We start from the raw sequence: 16,555 nt of genomic DNA on the forward strand, positions 1-16,555 counted from the left end.
ATGTTTTTCTCTCTAGTAATCATCTTTGATAGAGATTTTATTCGAGATTAGTGTAAAATGTCATTGGTGTTACCTGTCCGTTTTGATTTGCAATTTGGATTTGTTTTCTTGAATTAAAAGTTTAACCACTAATGCGTAGCTTTATGATTTTTATTCACATTCCTTTATCACACACACACACACACACACACACACGCACGCACGCACGCACGCACACGCGCGATGTACACACACACACACACACACTAACATGTCCCCCCCCCCCTTTTAAAGCCGGATTGACGCCCATGTAGCTGTCATTTCTCAAGAAACTTTATTTTTGAAATTTAAATTGTTTATCTAGGAAAGCATACCTTCTACCTTTATGACTGATGAAATTTATTTTGAAGGACTCCATACTTTTAAATAATTAAAACTGCCACAGTGTATAATTTAAATCACATACAGAATATCCGTGTGGAAATGTACAATTACACCCTTGGATAGTTTTTAATTCTAAAGTCATTCTATATATGTTATTATAGGGACACCCAAATAACACATCCATGTGCTCTTGATCACTATAAACCAATTGGGTCACACTGCTGAACTACCCCCGTTGTCCGGTAACACCAATGACATAATGAGCTTTTTCATTGAGTAAAATCATGTATCTCCACGTGCAGGCCGATTACACTTCTGCGTGGCCAGATATAATTTTATGTTTCTTTGTTCATCTAGTTTCCAAAAGTTAACAACAAAAAATTTATATCTTTTAATTATTTTATCTTGAATTTGTATTTTAAAAAGTGACGCTTTCTGTAGAATGACCCAATTGCCAAACTAATAGGTCTACAAATAGACCTTCAATGACAAACACATTTCTTTTTCATTTTAACCTTTTATCAATGTGTAAAATTAGTTTTATAGTATGGGTAACATATTATGTCATAAGATATGAATTTGAATACACGGGAATATTTTAAACCGTAATGCAGTTTTCAGTTACGTAAACGGTAAAAGGTCAAAAATTCATACACGTGAGCTATTTTGATGTAACTAGTTCCTGTTGCCATATCACCCGCTTCACAGCAGACGGTTTATTGTTGCGCATATGTATAGAAAAGCTATGTTTTTCTTTTGGTATACAAAACTAATATCTTTTGTTGCGAATTAGTGAAACATTACTCTTGCAAGTTTAAAACACCAAATTTAAAGTGTGTTAGCTTTATATATTAATATTATAAATCGTTTGTAAACCCGAACTAGTTCGTCTGGCGGTATAACTTCCGAGAAACGGGCACCTTCATTCCAAAGGTCAGCTGAGTTTGCCTCAGCTTCCTACTTAGTATTTTCGTTTTGTTGATTTTGTTGTAAATTTCGAGTTGATTACTTATTAGAGAGGTTTTTGCAAATGTTAATATGTCCAAGTTTGCTTGGGAACAGATTTAAGAAAGTTAAAATGGAGTAGGGCTTGCAAAAAGCCATTAACTGGCTGTTCCGCGATGGCTGGATTTTTGACAGCGAAGTTGCGTCAACTGTCAGAAGGGACCAAAACATTTACTTCGACATTTGAGGTAAGCCTTTGTTTTTTTCAAAGTATTCTTAATTCACAACCATTTTAAAAACAATACTGTTTAATAATGTTTTCTCTTTTTGATTGGCATTCTTTAGAAATTCAATTTGCTAGAAGTTGCCATTTGATTTTGGGTGGGGTTTGCAATAAAATTACTGCCTACATTGGCTACAAGCAATAACGTGACTAAGATCGACGGATGTTTTTACACCTATGTTTTGGTGTCATTCTCAATACATTTAACATATTTCAGCGAAATTTCACGTTTAATTGATATTTTATAGACGGTACACTTTTTTTTTTTTAAAGGGACTGTCCTAAGTTTCCTGCATTGTAAGATGTTTTCGACTAAGTCACTAAGGTCGACATAGTTAGAGTATTGTAACAAAAACTTTCGCCTACGTCTCAGTTACCGATACGGGATTTGGATGCCATTTCTTTGTAGCAGTGCCGCTACAGATCACAGCGGCACGTTTCCCGCCAATATTATTGCACGTTTCGTTCAAATACAGTTGTAGTTCTATACATATTTAAGTTTCTTCACAACTGACACACATCAGATGCCATAAAGATGTCTTATATATTGGTAAGCCCTTAAAATTAGCAATGTACAATATCGTCTCGCTATACCTATCCCTTGACTACCATGTTGGTTGTAAGTAGATTTCTCTGCTATCTTCTTCGGAGCACCACAGAAACTGTCGAGTAATATCTTTTTACAAACATATAACCTATATATATTAACTGTACAGTAGGTATTTTAAAACTATACTGTCCGAGACGAGCTAATGATGAATATTTGGTGATCACTAATAGTAATACAGTGTTAATAATAACAATAAATTGATTAAAGGGACACACCCTAGTTATGGCTATTTGTTAACCATTACGGCTTTGTTTTTCGCTATTAAACCCCATTTTTCACAAATAAAATTGCACTTTACTTACATTTTATTATTTAGAATACACATTTCCATTCACCTGAAGTGCTTTTTGGTAATCCTGATGTTTGTAAAACCACGAAATGCATTTTTTCACAAGACGTTCTGTCGAGAAAAAAACGTTAAGCAAGCGAGGTCCAATCTATTTTTAGAGGGGATATTTCCATTTCAATGTCACAGACGTTGGTATATCACATGACCGTTATCATTTTGGTTCGGTTTGTTTTCTCGTGCACGGTTCGCGCAATCAACATCCGATTTGTTGTTGTTCATTTGTGAGATTTTTCTTCACAGTTCGTGAACATTTTCAGTAACAATAAAGTTCAGACAAGTAAGTGTCTCAATACAAAACGTTACAAACCCTTAAAACCAATAATTTTGCTAAGTCTTACGATATCTGGAGAGGGGATACAACCAGGACAGAACAGTTGGAACATGTCCAGGAGAGGTGAAACGAACGCACCCCAAGTCTGTGAAATTTGTCGTGACGTAGGCATTGTTGTGCTTCGAGCGACATCTACCGGTGACATCAGAATACTAACTTTCAAAATTATTTCAAGCAATTGGGACATGGGGATTCCCATGGTATTTATCTATATAAAACCTGCTTTTTCACTCCATTTGATAAAAACGTGATCTAAGTGTGTTATAGGTTTGTAGATTAACCAAATTATAATTTATTTTCGCTGGATGGAACTAGGGTGTGCGGCTTTAATTAACTTCTAAGACTACACTATTAGCACAAAGTTAACATTATTTATAGTTCATCTCAGATCTGAGATAAGCCACTACAATAATGCACAAAATACTCACTAATATTAAAATAACATTCTACCACTACACTACTAGCACAAGGTTAGCACTGTAAGTACTTTAAAAATGCTACGGTCGATGACGGTCACTTTTCGCACCCGTATTTTGGCTTCGTACACAATAAATATCCTACAGTAATTTCACTTGAAATCCATACTTCGTAAATAGTATAATTTTTTTAATCACAAGATTTTCTTCAGAGTAATGTTCAAAAAATAAAATAAAAATTCTGCTGCAATTTTGCATTGAAATGTGTCTAGCATTCTTAAAATGGAAACGTCATGCACCCAGTTTATTGTTCTTGTAAAAAGATGTAATGTGACATCATTCAAATAAAAATTCAGCTATATATTACAATGCTTCGCCACATTAAAATAAAAACTGGTCTACTTGCCTTGACCTCTGTCAAAAAAGTTCCAAGAGCAGACAATACAGTTTAAATGTTAGACAAACTATTAATTTTAAGTTTTAAAATATAAAAAATACATTTCGTCAAATATATCATAAAACAAAAATTACTGTAGTAGATTCTATATTTTCATGTGTGAATATTCTCACAAGATTCTCATATTATCTGTCATGGCTGCCGAAGAAAGTTACTTTTCACACGCTTGTTTTGACTGCATACACAATAAATATAATCTTACCGTAATTTCACTTGAAATCCATATTTGTAAAAGGTACAATTTTGTAATCACAAGATTTTCTTCAAACACATTCAGGTGCAATTACATGTAGTACAACTGTGCCTGGTGTATCTGCGCGTCCGGTTATTCAGCACACTTGGAATTTTGCTCAAGTATCATTAGGATGTTAGGATATTTATTGTTAAGAGTACAATTAAAATTTTAGAAAATGGTCTTTGAATGCTTAGGCGCGCCGATACACTGGACAGCACTGTAATGTACAACAAAAAAATTGTCAACAGCAAATTTGCATTGGAATTTTAATGGAAATGTCATGTATCGTCAACATTCATAACTACGTTAATGCTTCCAACTCCATTCAGTTTGTTTTCTCATGGACGGTTTGCGCAATCAACATCTGATTTGTTATTTTCTGCTTACATGTCATTCATTTGTGAGGTTTTTCTTCACAGTTCTAGAACATTTTCATTAAAGGGACACACTCTAGTTGTTAACCATTACGCCGTTGTTTTTCGCTATTAAACCAATTTTTTCACAAATAAAATTGCACTTTACTTACCGTTTATTATTTAGAATGTACATTTCCATTCACCTGAAATCCTGGTAATCCTGGTGTTTGTAATACCACAAAATACATTTTTTGTATTTCTTAAAAAGGCACGTGCCTCTGAGAAAAAAACGTTGAGCAGACAAGGTCTAATCTATTTTTAGAGGGGATATTCCCATTTCAATGTCACAGACGTTGGTATACCTCATGACTTATCATTTTGGTTCGGTTTGTTTTCTCGTGAATGGTTCGTGCAATCAACATCCGATTTGTTGTCGTTTGCTTGTTGTTCAGTTGTGAGGTTTTTCTTCACAGTTCGTGAAAATTTTTATTAACAATAAAGTTCAGACAAGTAAGTATCTCAATACAAAACGTTACAAACCCTTAAAACCAATAATTTTGCTAAGTCTTACGATATCTGGAGAGGGGATATAACCTTGGGGGTTGGGGTGGGGGACACAAGCTATATTGTTACTTTTATTTAAATAGAGTAGGGATTTTTTTTTAAATTTTTGTCCTGGAGAGGGGAAGTGCCTCTCCACCCCTGACGACGATTACAACTACTACTACTACCACCACCCACCACCACCACCAATAATAAACGGTGCATCTAATTGCTAATAACAGTAGGTTAGGCACTAGTACCCGGTTCCGAATAGCAAATGTAGGCTAATTGCGGTTTATACAAAATATATAAAATTTATTATTTCAAACACTGTAGTATAGTCAACATGGTCAGTGTCGTCTTATTCCGATTCAAGTATCATGATTGCTGAAGCAGCCACTTCCTAAAAAGAAGCACCCATGTTCGTAAAGTAACTTCCTGTTCCAAACTCTTTCCTTTTGCTGTCCAGGACAGAACAGTTGGAACATGTCCAGGAGAGGCGAAAGGAACGCACCCCAAGTCTGTGCGCACTCTGTGAAATTTTTCGTGACGTAGGCATTTTTGTGCTTCGAGCGACATCTATCGGTGACAAGCAATTGGGACATGGGGATTCCCATGGTATTTATCAATATAAAACCTGCTTTTTCACTCCATTTTATAAAAACGTGATCTAAGTGTGTTACAGGTTTGTAGATTAACCAAAATTGTAATTTATTTTCGCTGGATGGAACTAGGGCGTGCAACTTTAACAATAAAGTTCAGACAAGAAAGTATCTAAATACAAAACTTTACAAACCCCTAAAACCATTAATTTTACTCAGTCGTTTTTGTTTATTCCTTAAAATTACCAATATTGGGACCACATAACTTGTAGAAATTGACTTAAAATGGAGGAAGATGAATTAACATTCGGTGCGTGTCACATGACCTCACATGCACTAGATCAACTAGGCCAAATCATTTATTTGTTATGATTTTTAAGCCCATTGTTGTTAGAATTTATTTTCAATTATTACATTCGATCTGCAAAAGGTATGCTACATTTTTGTGCCTCTACTATAGTGAATAGTATTCATAATCCATTCCTAACAATTGTAAATAAGTTTGAGTGTTTAAATTGTGTTAATTAAGAATCAGTTCATTAAAAAAAGAAGATATTTTACTAACTCTTTACTGGTATGAACATAATGCCTATCTGTATTGACATCAAGAGTTAGCGATGGGTGTTGGTAAAATGTGGACCAGACCAGAATGCTTAGCAAACTGAATTTTTTCTTTAAAAAAAAAATTACCAGTAAACAAAGTGTTAGTCAACTGTGCATAGTTAAGGAAAATCTATTTTTTTTTAATGTAGTGGGCTTAGAAATGGAAAATGATGAACCTCACATGCTCGGTACGATATCTTTTGCAAACACATGCACCTGATTGCAGTTAGAAATGTTGCACTCTTTCCTGTTTCTGCAGGGTGCCTCACTTTTGTTTACTAGAATGGATTTTGTTTTAAGTCCACATTGTTGATTTTTTATGGTAACTGATTTTGTTTCACATATCATAGCTGAAAAATGTAGAATAGTATTTCCGTAAATATTGTATTCGTATTTTTGTCGTTAGATGAACGCAGTGTGGGACGTCTGTGGTACCCAGTTTATGGTTATTGTAAAAATAAGGAGATGAAAAGTGACGTCATTGGAATACTACATCATTCAAATTCAAACTTAGCTGTATTATTTCAATGCTTCGTCACATTAAAATAAAAACTGGTCTACCAACCTTGACCCCTGTCAAATTTTTATAACAGACAACACGGTATCTTTTTAATTTTCATAATTCTAGCCAAAATATCGATTTCAAGTTTTAAAAGATGAAAGAAATAAAAAGTACATTTTGTCAAATATATCATATCAAAAAATTACCTTTGGATATGTTTTATTTATTGTGTACAAAGCCAAAACAAGGCCCAAAAAGTGTCGTCAACCTTAATAAAAAAAATTAACGTCTAGAATTATGCATTAAATATATTTTCTTGTTTAGAATATCAGTGTCTGTATATTCAATGTGTTTCTGGTCGTCTTAATATTTCTAAGAAGCCCAAACTGGATTTTGTCTTCAAATAATTCCGTATATATACCCAAAAACATATTTTATGAAATAAAATGAAATTTAGCCTAAGGTCGACAACAGTCACTTTTCGGACCCTTGTTTTGGCTTTGTAAAGTTAAAAAATATGGTCCCGGATATTGTTGCGGTCTGTTTCCATGGTGACCATGTTACTGATGATGTAATGATTTTAATTCTGAAAAATCAAAGGCAAAGTAGCTTTCGACCATGGACTTTAAACACGGTGAAGTTCTGTGAGTTGGGAAGATGTTTTTTGGGCAAAAATCACCCCCCTAGCATGATCCCTATACATAGTTGTGAAGTATTTGTGAAGGTTTGTGAATTGTTCTTACATGGTTGTATGATCTTTTTGTCATTCTTTCAGGTTTGTAAATTATCCTCTTCTAGCCGGCAGATGGAGTGGAAGCTGGACAGCAGAATGGAATGGCATGCTAAGTTAATTTAAATGTCTTGCTCAAGCAAGTTAAACCAGCAAGGCAATATCAAGATGCTAGAGGCTGTGGGATCACAGCTCCTGGTGGCAGATAGCATTGCAGTTGGACATCAGACCACGAGGAACACAACACATTGGGCTTAATGAGGTTTCCGGAGAGCAGAATGTCTCTAGAGGCTGCATTGCCTTGGTCGGACTCTGTCCACTCATGGCTAGGCCATCAGCTGGAGCTTCGTGGTATTGACTCCATTATTTATACTCGGTACGTCATCACCCTGTTGCAGCAAGATGTCTCTGAGCTAGAAAACTCGGAAAGAGAAGATTTATGGGAGAGAAGAGCTGAAGCCAAACGAAACAAAGACAAAAAAGAAGGGAAAAAGAAAAGCTGCTCTGTTAGTGAAGAGGATAAAAGGAAAACGGCTGCAGTTGAATGTTTATTATCTGTGTCGGATGAAGTAAGTGTTTTATTGAGTTGTGTAAAATGAAAGACTTAGTATATAATTTATTGCTAAAGAAATTGAAGAAACTGACCTATGCTATGCCAAAAATAAGCCTGGCTCCATATTCATAATCATACTTAAGTCAAAGTATGATACTTACATACATACTTTAAGTATGTCGATAAATATCATACATTGACTTAGTACGTTTTTGAATACGGAGCCTGGACTTGAGAAAATTGACTAACCCCTAAAAACAGGTTACGTGGACAGAAAACTGTAACCTATAGAGTTTCCACAAGTAAAACATATATGACTCACTGTAAAACAACAAACCCAAAACCTCTTATGATTATTGTTACAGAACTTTATAGAGTGAATTATGGGCATTCGTTTTTGGTGAACCGATCAAAGTACAAAAGTAAGAAATAAATTAAGTTTACAGATTTGGGTTGAGAATTGATCTGCAGTGATAGATTTTTTTTGTTATCAATAATATAGTTAAGACACATTATGTTTAAAAGTTGAATGTTGTTCTTACAGGAAAGCGACATTGAGAATTTGGTTGACGAGTTGTGTGCTAGACTTAAAGAGACTAGATGTGAAAGAGGTTTGTAAAATTAAAGCCATATAAAGGACCGGTTATCTTTATAATAAAATTATAAACTAAGCTGTATAGTAACAAGTGTTATTCCTACATTTGCTTTCACGTGCATGTAAGCACTGCAAAGCATCTTACAAAAACCTATGCTAAACATTCCAAACTTTTTCTGAAAAACAAGGGTCCCTTATATGTGATGTTTCATACAAATTGGTCACTATTCAAGAGGGTTACAGCTTGGTCCTTTTTCCTTGAGCCAAAATGCTATTTTTAATAATGTTTATAAAATTGAAATGGCCTTTATTGGAAATGAACATATGATATTTGACTATAACTTTTGTTGTCTGGTTTTGTCTTTACTTTATTCTAAAGCTAATCTTTAATTTGTAATTAATTGTAATGACAGCTATAATTGTTTTTCTCTGAAAACCGAATCTTTAATAGTAAATGGATAAATATGAGAAAGAAACAAAGATTCAAAATGATAATTAGTGGAAAAAATTGTAGTTGATAAATTTATGTACTTTGAATGTTAAATATTTTGTTAGCAAAAACAGCTATTTTTCTTTCAATTAATTTTGTCAGTTTTCACATTTTAGTTGCTATTCTGACTTGTAACCATATAATCCAAACTAAAGTTATAAATAGTAATTACATCATATGGAGTACGGTACATGTAATGTATTTTATTGTTGATACCTACTTGAATTCAAATGGCAATGTTTGGTGTGTCCATTTTGACGGCAAAAACACATATTTATTAATGATTAATATAGATAATTGTATGTCATAGTTGAATAATATTAATATGTGTAAGATGTGGAATGTAGTATCTGTAATTTGGTACTATTATTATTTTTGCTCAATGGGTTGGTATAAACACTTGCACAGACCAGTGATCCATAACTGGTTCAACAAAGGCCATGGTTTGTGGTATCCTGCCTGTGGGAAGCACAAATAAAAGATCCCTTGCTGCTAATCGGAAAAAGTAGCCCATTTAGTGGCAACAGCGGGTTTCCTCTCAAAATCCGTGTGGTCCTTAGCCATATGTCTGATGCCATATAACCGTAAATAAAATGTGTTGAGTGTGTCATTAAAATTAAACATTTCTTTCTCTTATTATTTTTAGAATACTTTGCTCCCTTATCCATCAACGTTAATGATGCAACTGATGACAGAACAGAGATAGAAATAGTGGAGTCGCAGGATCCAGCAGAAAGGTATAATATGTTAATTTTTATGCTAATAGAATCTAAAACTGTTGTGCAATTCCAATCCAATGGACAAAATAGTGTTTGTAGGTTGGAATGAATTCACCGCACAACAGTCATTGATTCTTTTTAATGCCCATTTAATTACAGTAACAAAACATTTGTAAACTAAAGTTTATATTTTAAAACTATGATTCAACATGACAAATAAGTAATTAAGTTATGACATCAGTCACCCATTCCTGACATAATTAAAAATGTTCTAGCCCTAGGGTTAGACTGATTTATCTAGCCCTGTGCCAACCCATGCAATTAAGAAAATGACCACGGCAAACTAAATACTGGGAAAAATAGTGTCCATGGCAATATACCATTAACAGCTTAACATGTTTCCGACTGGATTGTAATTAAATTTATATAATTAGCCTGAGTACTCTGCCGATGTACAGTTTTTCCAGCAGCAGTATATTTAACCTTTAGACTACTGGATTAATTTTTTACAAAAACCATGTTGAGTGGGTACAAGTTTATAATTTTTACTCATATATATTCACTTAAATGTTTTATAAATACATGAAATAAAGTTCATATATGAATCGGTAAGTATTATTTTCATGGGTTTATTTTTGTAATTTTTATTATTTTTAGATCAGCTAATGGTGATTAAAATTAGGCAAAAAATCGAAAAGGTTGCGTTTACTTACGGGCATTTGTGGCCAGCTGTCCAGTATTTATGTCCATTATTCCCGATAAGAGTGGTTTTCTGAATTTTTTTTAAAACCCGAACTACGATTCATATTGCAATATTTGGTAATTTTCGTTGTTGGTAAAACGATCAAATTTATTATCAAATTAGCTGTCACAATCGGCTATCGATCCCTGAAAATGACAGCGACGTGCCGCCATTGTTGTCAAGCGAAAATACTTGCCGAAAACCACTTTTTGAACTAAAAATTTCAAGGTATTTTCAATTGAAAAAATCAAAACAAAAGCCACCATTTGGAAAAAAAATAATATTTTCTTTTATTATATTTCCGTTTCCAGTGAGTGTCGTGTGCAAAACGGCGGGAAATATGAATTGGGGAATGCACTGTATACAGTGTACAGTATGTCGACTGACGTGACGTCGGGTGAGATATCTCGCCTGCAGTAGTCAGAAGGTTAAGAAACGAAACTTAAGTTAGGTACTTGCGTACATAGACCTACAGGTCACACAAAATGTAGACTAGTACGTGCATACTTACATGTCACACATGCATAAATCAAGACAAAAGTATATACCCATACACTGTAAATGACTAATAAATATATGAAAACAAAAATATAGCACATTACATTTGGTTCTCGTGCCCAACGTGAATGCGTGAGATTTCTAATTTTATAGTAGCAGGGTTGAAAATTAGCAGTCGCCCCGTGGCGATCTTTATTGGCTAAGGGCAACTAAGAATTTTACAAAGGTAGTCCGTTGGGCGACCATCGATTTTAGTGTCTGGCGAGTATGGTACTAGTTAAAAAAGAAACTGATACTGAATTGAATGTGACAAAACACACTGCGTCTATGTTGGCGTGAACTACAGATCTGGCAGCAGAAGACATAGAACATGTTCTATTGACAGCGCCAACATAATTAATAAAGATAAAATTCAAATAAAAACATTAATTTATTAAATTTTAAACCCATACTGTCTCAAATAAAATTTTATTGGGGGTAAAAGTGCAGTGTAAATTAAAACAAAAATTCTTTACAAATTACCATCAATAGGTTAACTCTTTTTTTTGTGATACAAGTTTTAAGGCAATTGATGGAACATCCAAGGTAATCTGAATGACACAACCATAATACATGATCAGGGCTGTATATCTCTGCACAAAGCAGAGTCGAATGGGCATTTGGCAAAAAGTGTGTGATTCCATGGATCTCTAGGAGAACAGCCACTCCCGAGGAAATCATTTGCTGGGAATTTCACCCCTATTGCATCACCACAAAGTTTATTCCATCCCTCTTGCATCGCCACAAAGACTGCCACTCCCAGACTAGTTAACTAACACACGCGCAGTTCTACATTTAGTCTGTTTCTACTGCATTATCTTTTACCCTCCATTGAAAATGAGATTTAATATGTTTCATTTAATGGTATTTTGTAAAGAAACATGTTTATTTATACTGGATTTGTTTTTCAAAAAAAATTTGGGGGGGGGGGTTGAGTTTGTATGGGTTTAACTTTAAAACTTAATAACATGTTTTTATATGAATTTTTACTTTATTCATTATGTCCATCGCCATACAACCGTAAAATAAAATGTGTTGAGTGCGTTATTAAATAAAACATTTCCTTCCTTCCTTCCTTCCTTATTCATTATGAAGTTAAACATCATTTCATCGGTTTTCTTTTACACAAACGGTTATTATTTTTAATTTTATCTGTGCATTTAAATTATAATGTGATAATTGGAGAGCTAGTTTAATTTTAGAAGGGCCAGTAAGATTTTTCTTCAACTGGCCCTGCTGGCGACCTTGGTTTTCATGTTAATTTTCAACCCTGTAGTAGTGTCGTATATTTCTGGTTTGACGAAAACATAAAACCAATATCTTTTTTATTTTTTTATTTTTGGGAGGGGGGATTTCATTAGTTTTTCAATTTGATCAATATCTTCTTTCAGTTACAGGTGTTACCAATATGACATTTGTTTGCATGCTTAATACAGGGTTCCACCTAGCATCTATATTTCTTAAATCACATAATTCACTGAATAACTGTCTCGTTTATATTACATGCATATGTTATATACACTATTCTATCTGTATAATACATATACATGTATATCCATTGTTTTTCTTCTTATAAATAATTTAGTGGGTTTTTTCCTGTCTTTTTATGTAGTCTGAAGGGACGTACATGTAGAAAGTGTGGTTCTTTCGATATCCGAATAGTGTTACATATTCTCTATATAACTGGTAATCAAAACTTATGGCACTCTGTATCAACCATTTCTCAACCGAAATAGTGTAACAAATGGACATAGAAACCAAAAATGTATAACCTACCATACTCGTTCAATCCTGACTGAAGTACGTACATCATTATTAACAAAAATAAATATTCCAACGACAACATAAAACACTTGCCCATCATTTTAAATTTGCTATATAGAGGGAAGCAACTCGCCCTGCACATTAAGAAAAGTATTGACTTAATGTGCACCCTGCACTATCTTTTTATGCACCCTTTGGCTTTTAATCACCCAATGCTGCATGCTAACCTGCTTTGTAACATAGCTGCATCTGCGCATTGCAATAATTATGACTAACTCCTATTATGAGATTTGCTCAACCATCTACATGTACATGTATTAAAAACAATAAAGAAAAATAATAAAACCAAACAAAAAACTAGATAGATAGACCGAACTAAAATCTTGCGGCTGGTTAACTATTATCTGATGTCCGTAAACAGACTGCGCATTCAACATTGTTGTGATGATCTAAATTTAGACAGGAACTGGCACACATCAGCCACACTGTTTTTAACACTTATTACGATATGGTTGGGAATCGGTTAAACCGCAAGGCTATATTTGTTCTGAAACTTTGTAGTCGTTAGGTTTTTAGCTGTTTAAAAAAATAAAAAATAATGTTAAAGCAATTGACAGCGGGGGAAAACCCCCCAAAAAACTCGCGACTGATATTCGTATAAAGACCGCGTATTCGACATTTGATCTAAATTTAGGCAAAGGGACTGGCATACTACATGAGAGACACTGCTTTTAACACTTAATTTACATTAAACATATTGATAAGATTAGGAACCAGTTAAACCACTCGGCTATTTTCGTATTGAACTTCGTTGATGTCTTATGCTTTTCTTTTTTTCTATCTGTTTGCTGACACCAGTTTGTTTGGTATTGTGCAATAAATTGAATTGAAATTTGATTGAATTAGTTGTTAGATTGTTATGTATTATAAAAAAAAATGAATGTAAAATCGATTAACATCAGAAATATTTTGCGTCAACCATGACACACACACATTTTATTTAGGAGTATTTTAGGTAATAGTTGCGTCAAATACGCAGGATTCCTGCATCATGTGAAACCCTGTTAATATATATGATAGGTGTTCCGGTTAATAATAATAATAACTGTATTTAATGATTTACTCCAGCGACAAACTGGCCTTGTAGAAATTTAGTGACCTTCTGATAAACTAGGGGAGGGAATGTTTACCGATACTGATGGAGTTTACTGCCAAATCAAATGATTAAATATGTCAGTAAGATCTTGATGCGTTTCGTTATTTTTTGTAAGTGGTCACTGGGAACTTCGCGGATTTCTGCTAAAAACTGTCAGAATGACCATGTGTTTGACGTCCAATAGCCGATGATATTAAAGATAAAAATCAATGTACTCTAGTGGCGTCGTTAAATAAAACAAACTTTACTTTTCAACATTCGTTTGAGCATCCTGAGCATTTGTACTGCATTTCTATTCATTGGACCAATTGATTGCTTTAAACCAAGTGTGTACTTTAATACTGGATGCATACAGAATAAAACTAACATTGCAAATTATAAAATTGGTAAGTCTACCATTTCTTAGATACACTAGGAAAGATAATATTCATGATTTTTTTTTTAAATGTTATTGTTGGACAGATAAATATAGAACCCTTCTTTTCAGTTTTCATTAAAAGAAATTGTACTGGTTTCTATCCAATTAAGGTGCAACCAAGTCTGTCCTGGACCAGTACAGAAGTTAAGTGTTAGTATGAGAGTAAACCTTCTGCCTATTACTAAACAGCAAGGGGTCTTTTGTTTGTACTCTCCCACAGATAGGTTAGCACCATGTTGCCCTCAAAATCAAAATGCCTTTAAACACACCTATGTGGATAGTACTACATATTTCCTTTTTTTAATTAAGTTATGAAATAGATATAAAAAATAAAATGGCCATACGGTTTTTGTCCTTTTGAAAATTGTATAATGGAAAAAAAGCACCCTTATAATTAAAACTGCACATAAAATATGCCCCCAAAACGTCACTTTACCATGCCTTACTTCATTTCTAGGGAAAACACTGTGATGAATGGTATTGTTGGTTTGCATAATGCATTTCTATACATGCAGAAGTTATTTTGGATATCGGTAATCAACACCTTTATTTAATATTCATAAATAAAATTATTTTCCAAAATAAAATATTTTTCCTACCTACCTACCCTATATTTTTCCAGCATGTAATAGGAAACAAGTAATTTTTTTCCCCGACCTAATGTAAATAAACATAAGAAGCATCATCACTTGATGCTCTGGATATGTATTTGGCCATGTAGATGCATTAGAAAAGCTTGTGGTTAAAATTATGTACTCAAAATGTCCACTCCGTTACTGTGCACAAAAGCATGTTATCGTTATGGAATCACAAAACTCCCTAAAATACTAAGTGTTTGCCTTTAAACTGCAAAGTGTAAGTAAACCACTCACTGTATAAGTTTCTTAAATTTCAATTTAAAATATTAAAATAAAACTTCACTGCATACAACTTTAAGTCGCACCTTTTATTTTTCATTTTATTGTCTTTACTGTTGTATTACCTACAAAAAGGACCAAAATTTTATTAGTTTGAAAATTGTCCACCAGATGGCACTGTCACATCTAATCAAGCTTGGATCAACATGCTAAGTACATGAATACTAGCTGGGTATCTTTATAGGCAAGTTATTTTTAATTCAATGTCACACTTATTGTCTGTTTTTACTGTTAGTTTAATAAAGTATCCTGGAAACATGAGAACCCCATCTTTTATATTTTTTCATTCAGTAAATCTGTTTTTAAAAGCCATTTGCATGATTGCATGACTGATGCACATTGCAGATGGCACAAATACCATGTAATGTGTCTTTACCATTATAATATTTGTCTTTACCGTTATCTATGTTGAATAATAGAAAAGACAGATTTAACACTTTTTCACAATCATCCAGTCTAGCATTATATCTTACATATGCCTGTAATAGTAACAATTATAGATATCTATATACATGTATAAAACTATTTACCATTATTGATTTTCTTTGCTATTAATAAATTAATGGTAAAGACAATTGTTTCCTTACAATTAAGGGTAAAAACGGAAGTACAAAAATATTTTTTTATGTACATTTAAAAATTATACATCCAGGGCACAATATTTCACGCGAACCGCCGTTTTGTTCACGTGTCGGTTACACCAAATTAAATTTACACAAATCGGTTACGTCATGACCTGTAGACGTTCAGAAATTAAAACTTGCAGACTTCACGATTACAGTAAGTTTATTCATGCAGACATACTACTAGTATTCCGACAAATGTTTTAGACTGATTTTTAGATACTTGATGTGCAGCAAACCAGTAGCCAACGGTATATTGCAACGGTTGTAACTTGTGACCGAAGACTCAGTATAGAGTCGAGCCAAACGTTTTAAAGAAATACGCATGGATCGCTAAGGCGCCTAAATTATCTGCTGCTATTCTCTAAAGGAATATATGTAGACATAATATTGGATTGCCTATAATTTTAGAAAGGTTGAAAACGGTTTTAACGTAAACAAAAATGCAAAAATGTCACAAAAGCTGAAAAATACTAACATCGCATAATGAGCTTTAAATAACAAACATTTGGAACGTCACTGTAGTATAGAAGTACCAGTGATAAAGTGAAAGTAGCATCACCACCGCAAAATATCGGTGTCAAATTGTGGTCTTTCTTTTTATGTTATAAGATTTATGTTTATTAATCTAATCATGCACCAATGAGTAGCCTGTTTTATAGTTCAGAGGAACTGGACATTTGTTGCTTGGGTTTTTGGTGGGGGGTTTTTGTGGG

The 16,555-nt window shown here is 33.7% G+C and overlaps 1 protein-coding gene across 5 annotated transcripts in view; it reads left to right on the top strand.

The window, feature by feature from the left end:
• The first annotated feature begins 1,311 nt into the window (after positions 1-1,311).
• LOC121382810 overlaps positions 1,312-16,555 on the top strand; it is a 49,285-nt gene continuing 34,041 nt past the window's right edge. For all 5 annotated transcript variants that reach the window (XR_005959221.1, XR_005959222.1, XM_041512433.1 and 2 more), the window contains exons 1-4: positions 1,312-1,556; positions 7,371-7,894; positions 8,423-8,489; positions 9,610-9,700. Coding sequence is in view for 3 of the 5 variants with exons in the window: in XM_041512433.1 (XP_041368367.1) it covers positions 7,583-7,894; positions 8,423-8,489; positions 9,610-9,700 (470 nt within the window). In the remaining 2 variants the exon portion in view is untranslated. The remainder of the gene's footprint in view (positions 1,557-7,370; positions 7,895-8,422; positions 8,490-9,609; positions 9,701-16,555) is intronic.

Source organism: Gigantopelta aegis, chromosome 10 (genome assembly GCF_016097555.1).
Source record: "Gigantopelta aegis isolate Gae_Host chromosome 10, Gae_host_genome, whole genome shotgun sequence".
Classification (NCBI taxonomy): Eukaryota; Metazoa; Mollusca; class Gastropoda; order Neomphalida; family Peltospiridae; genus Gigantopelta; species Gigantopelta aegis.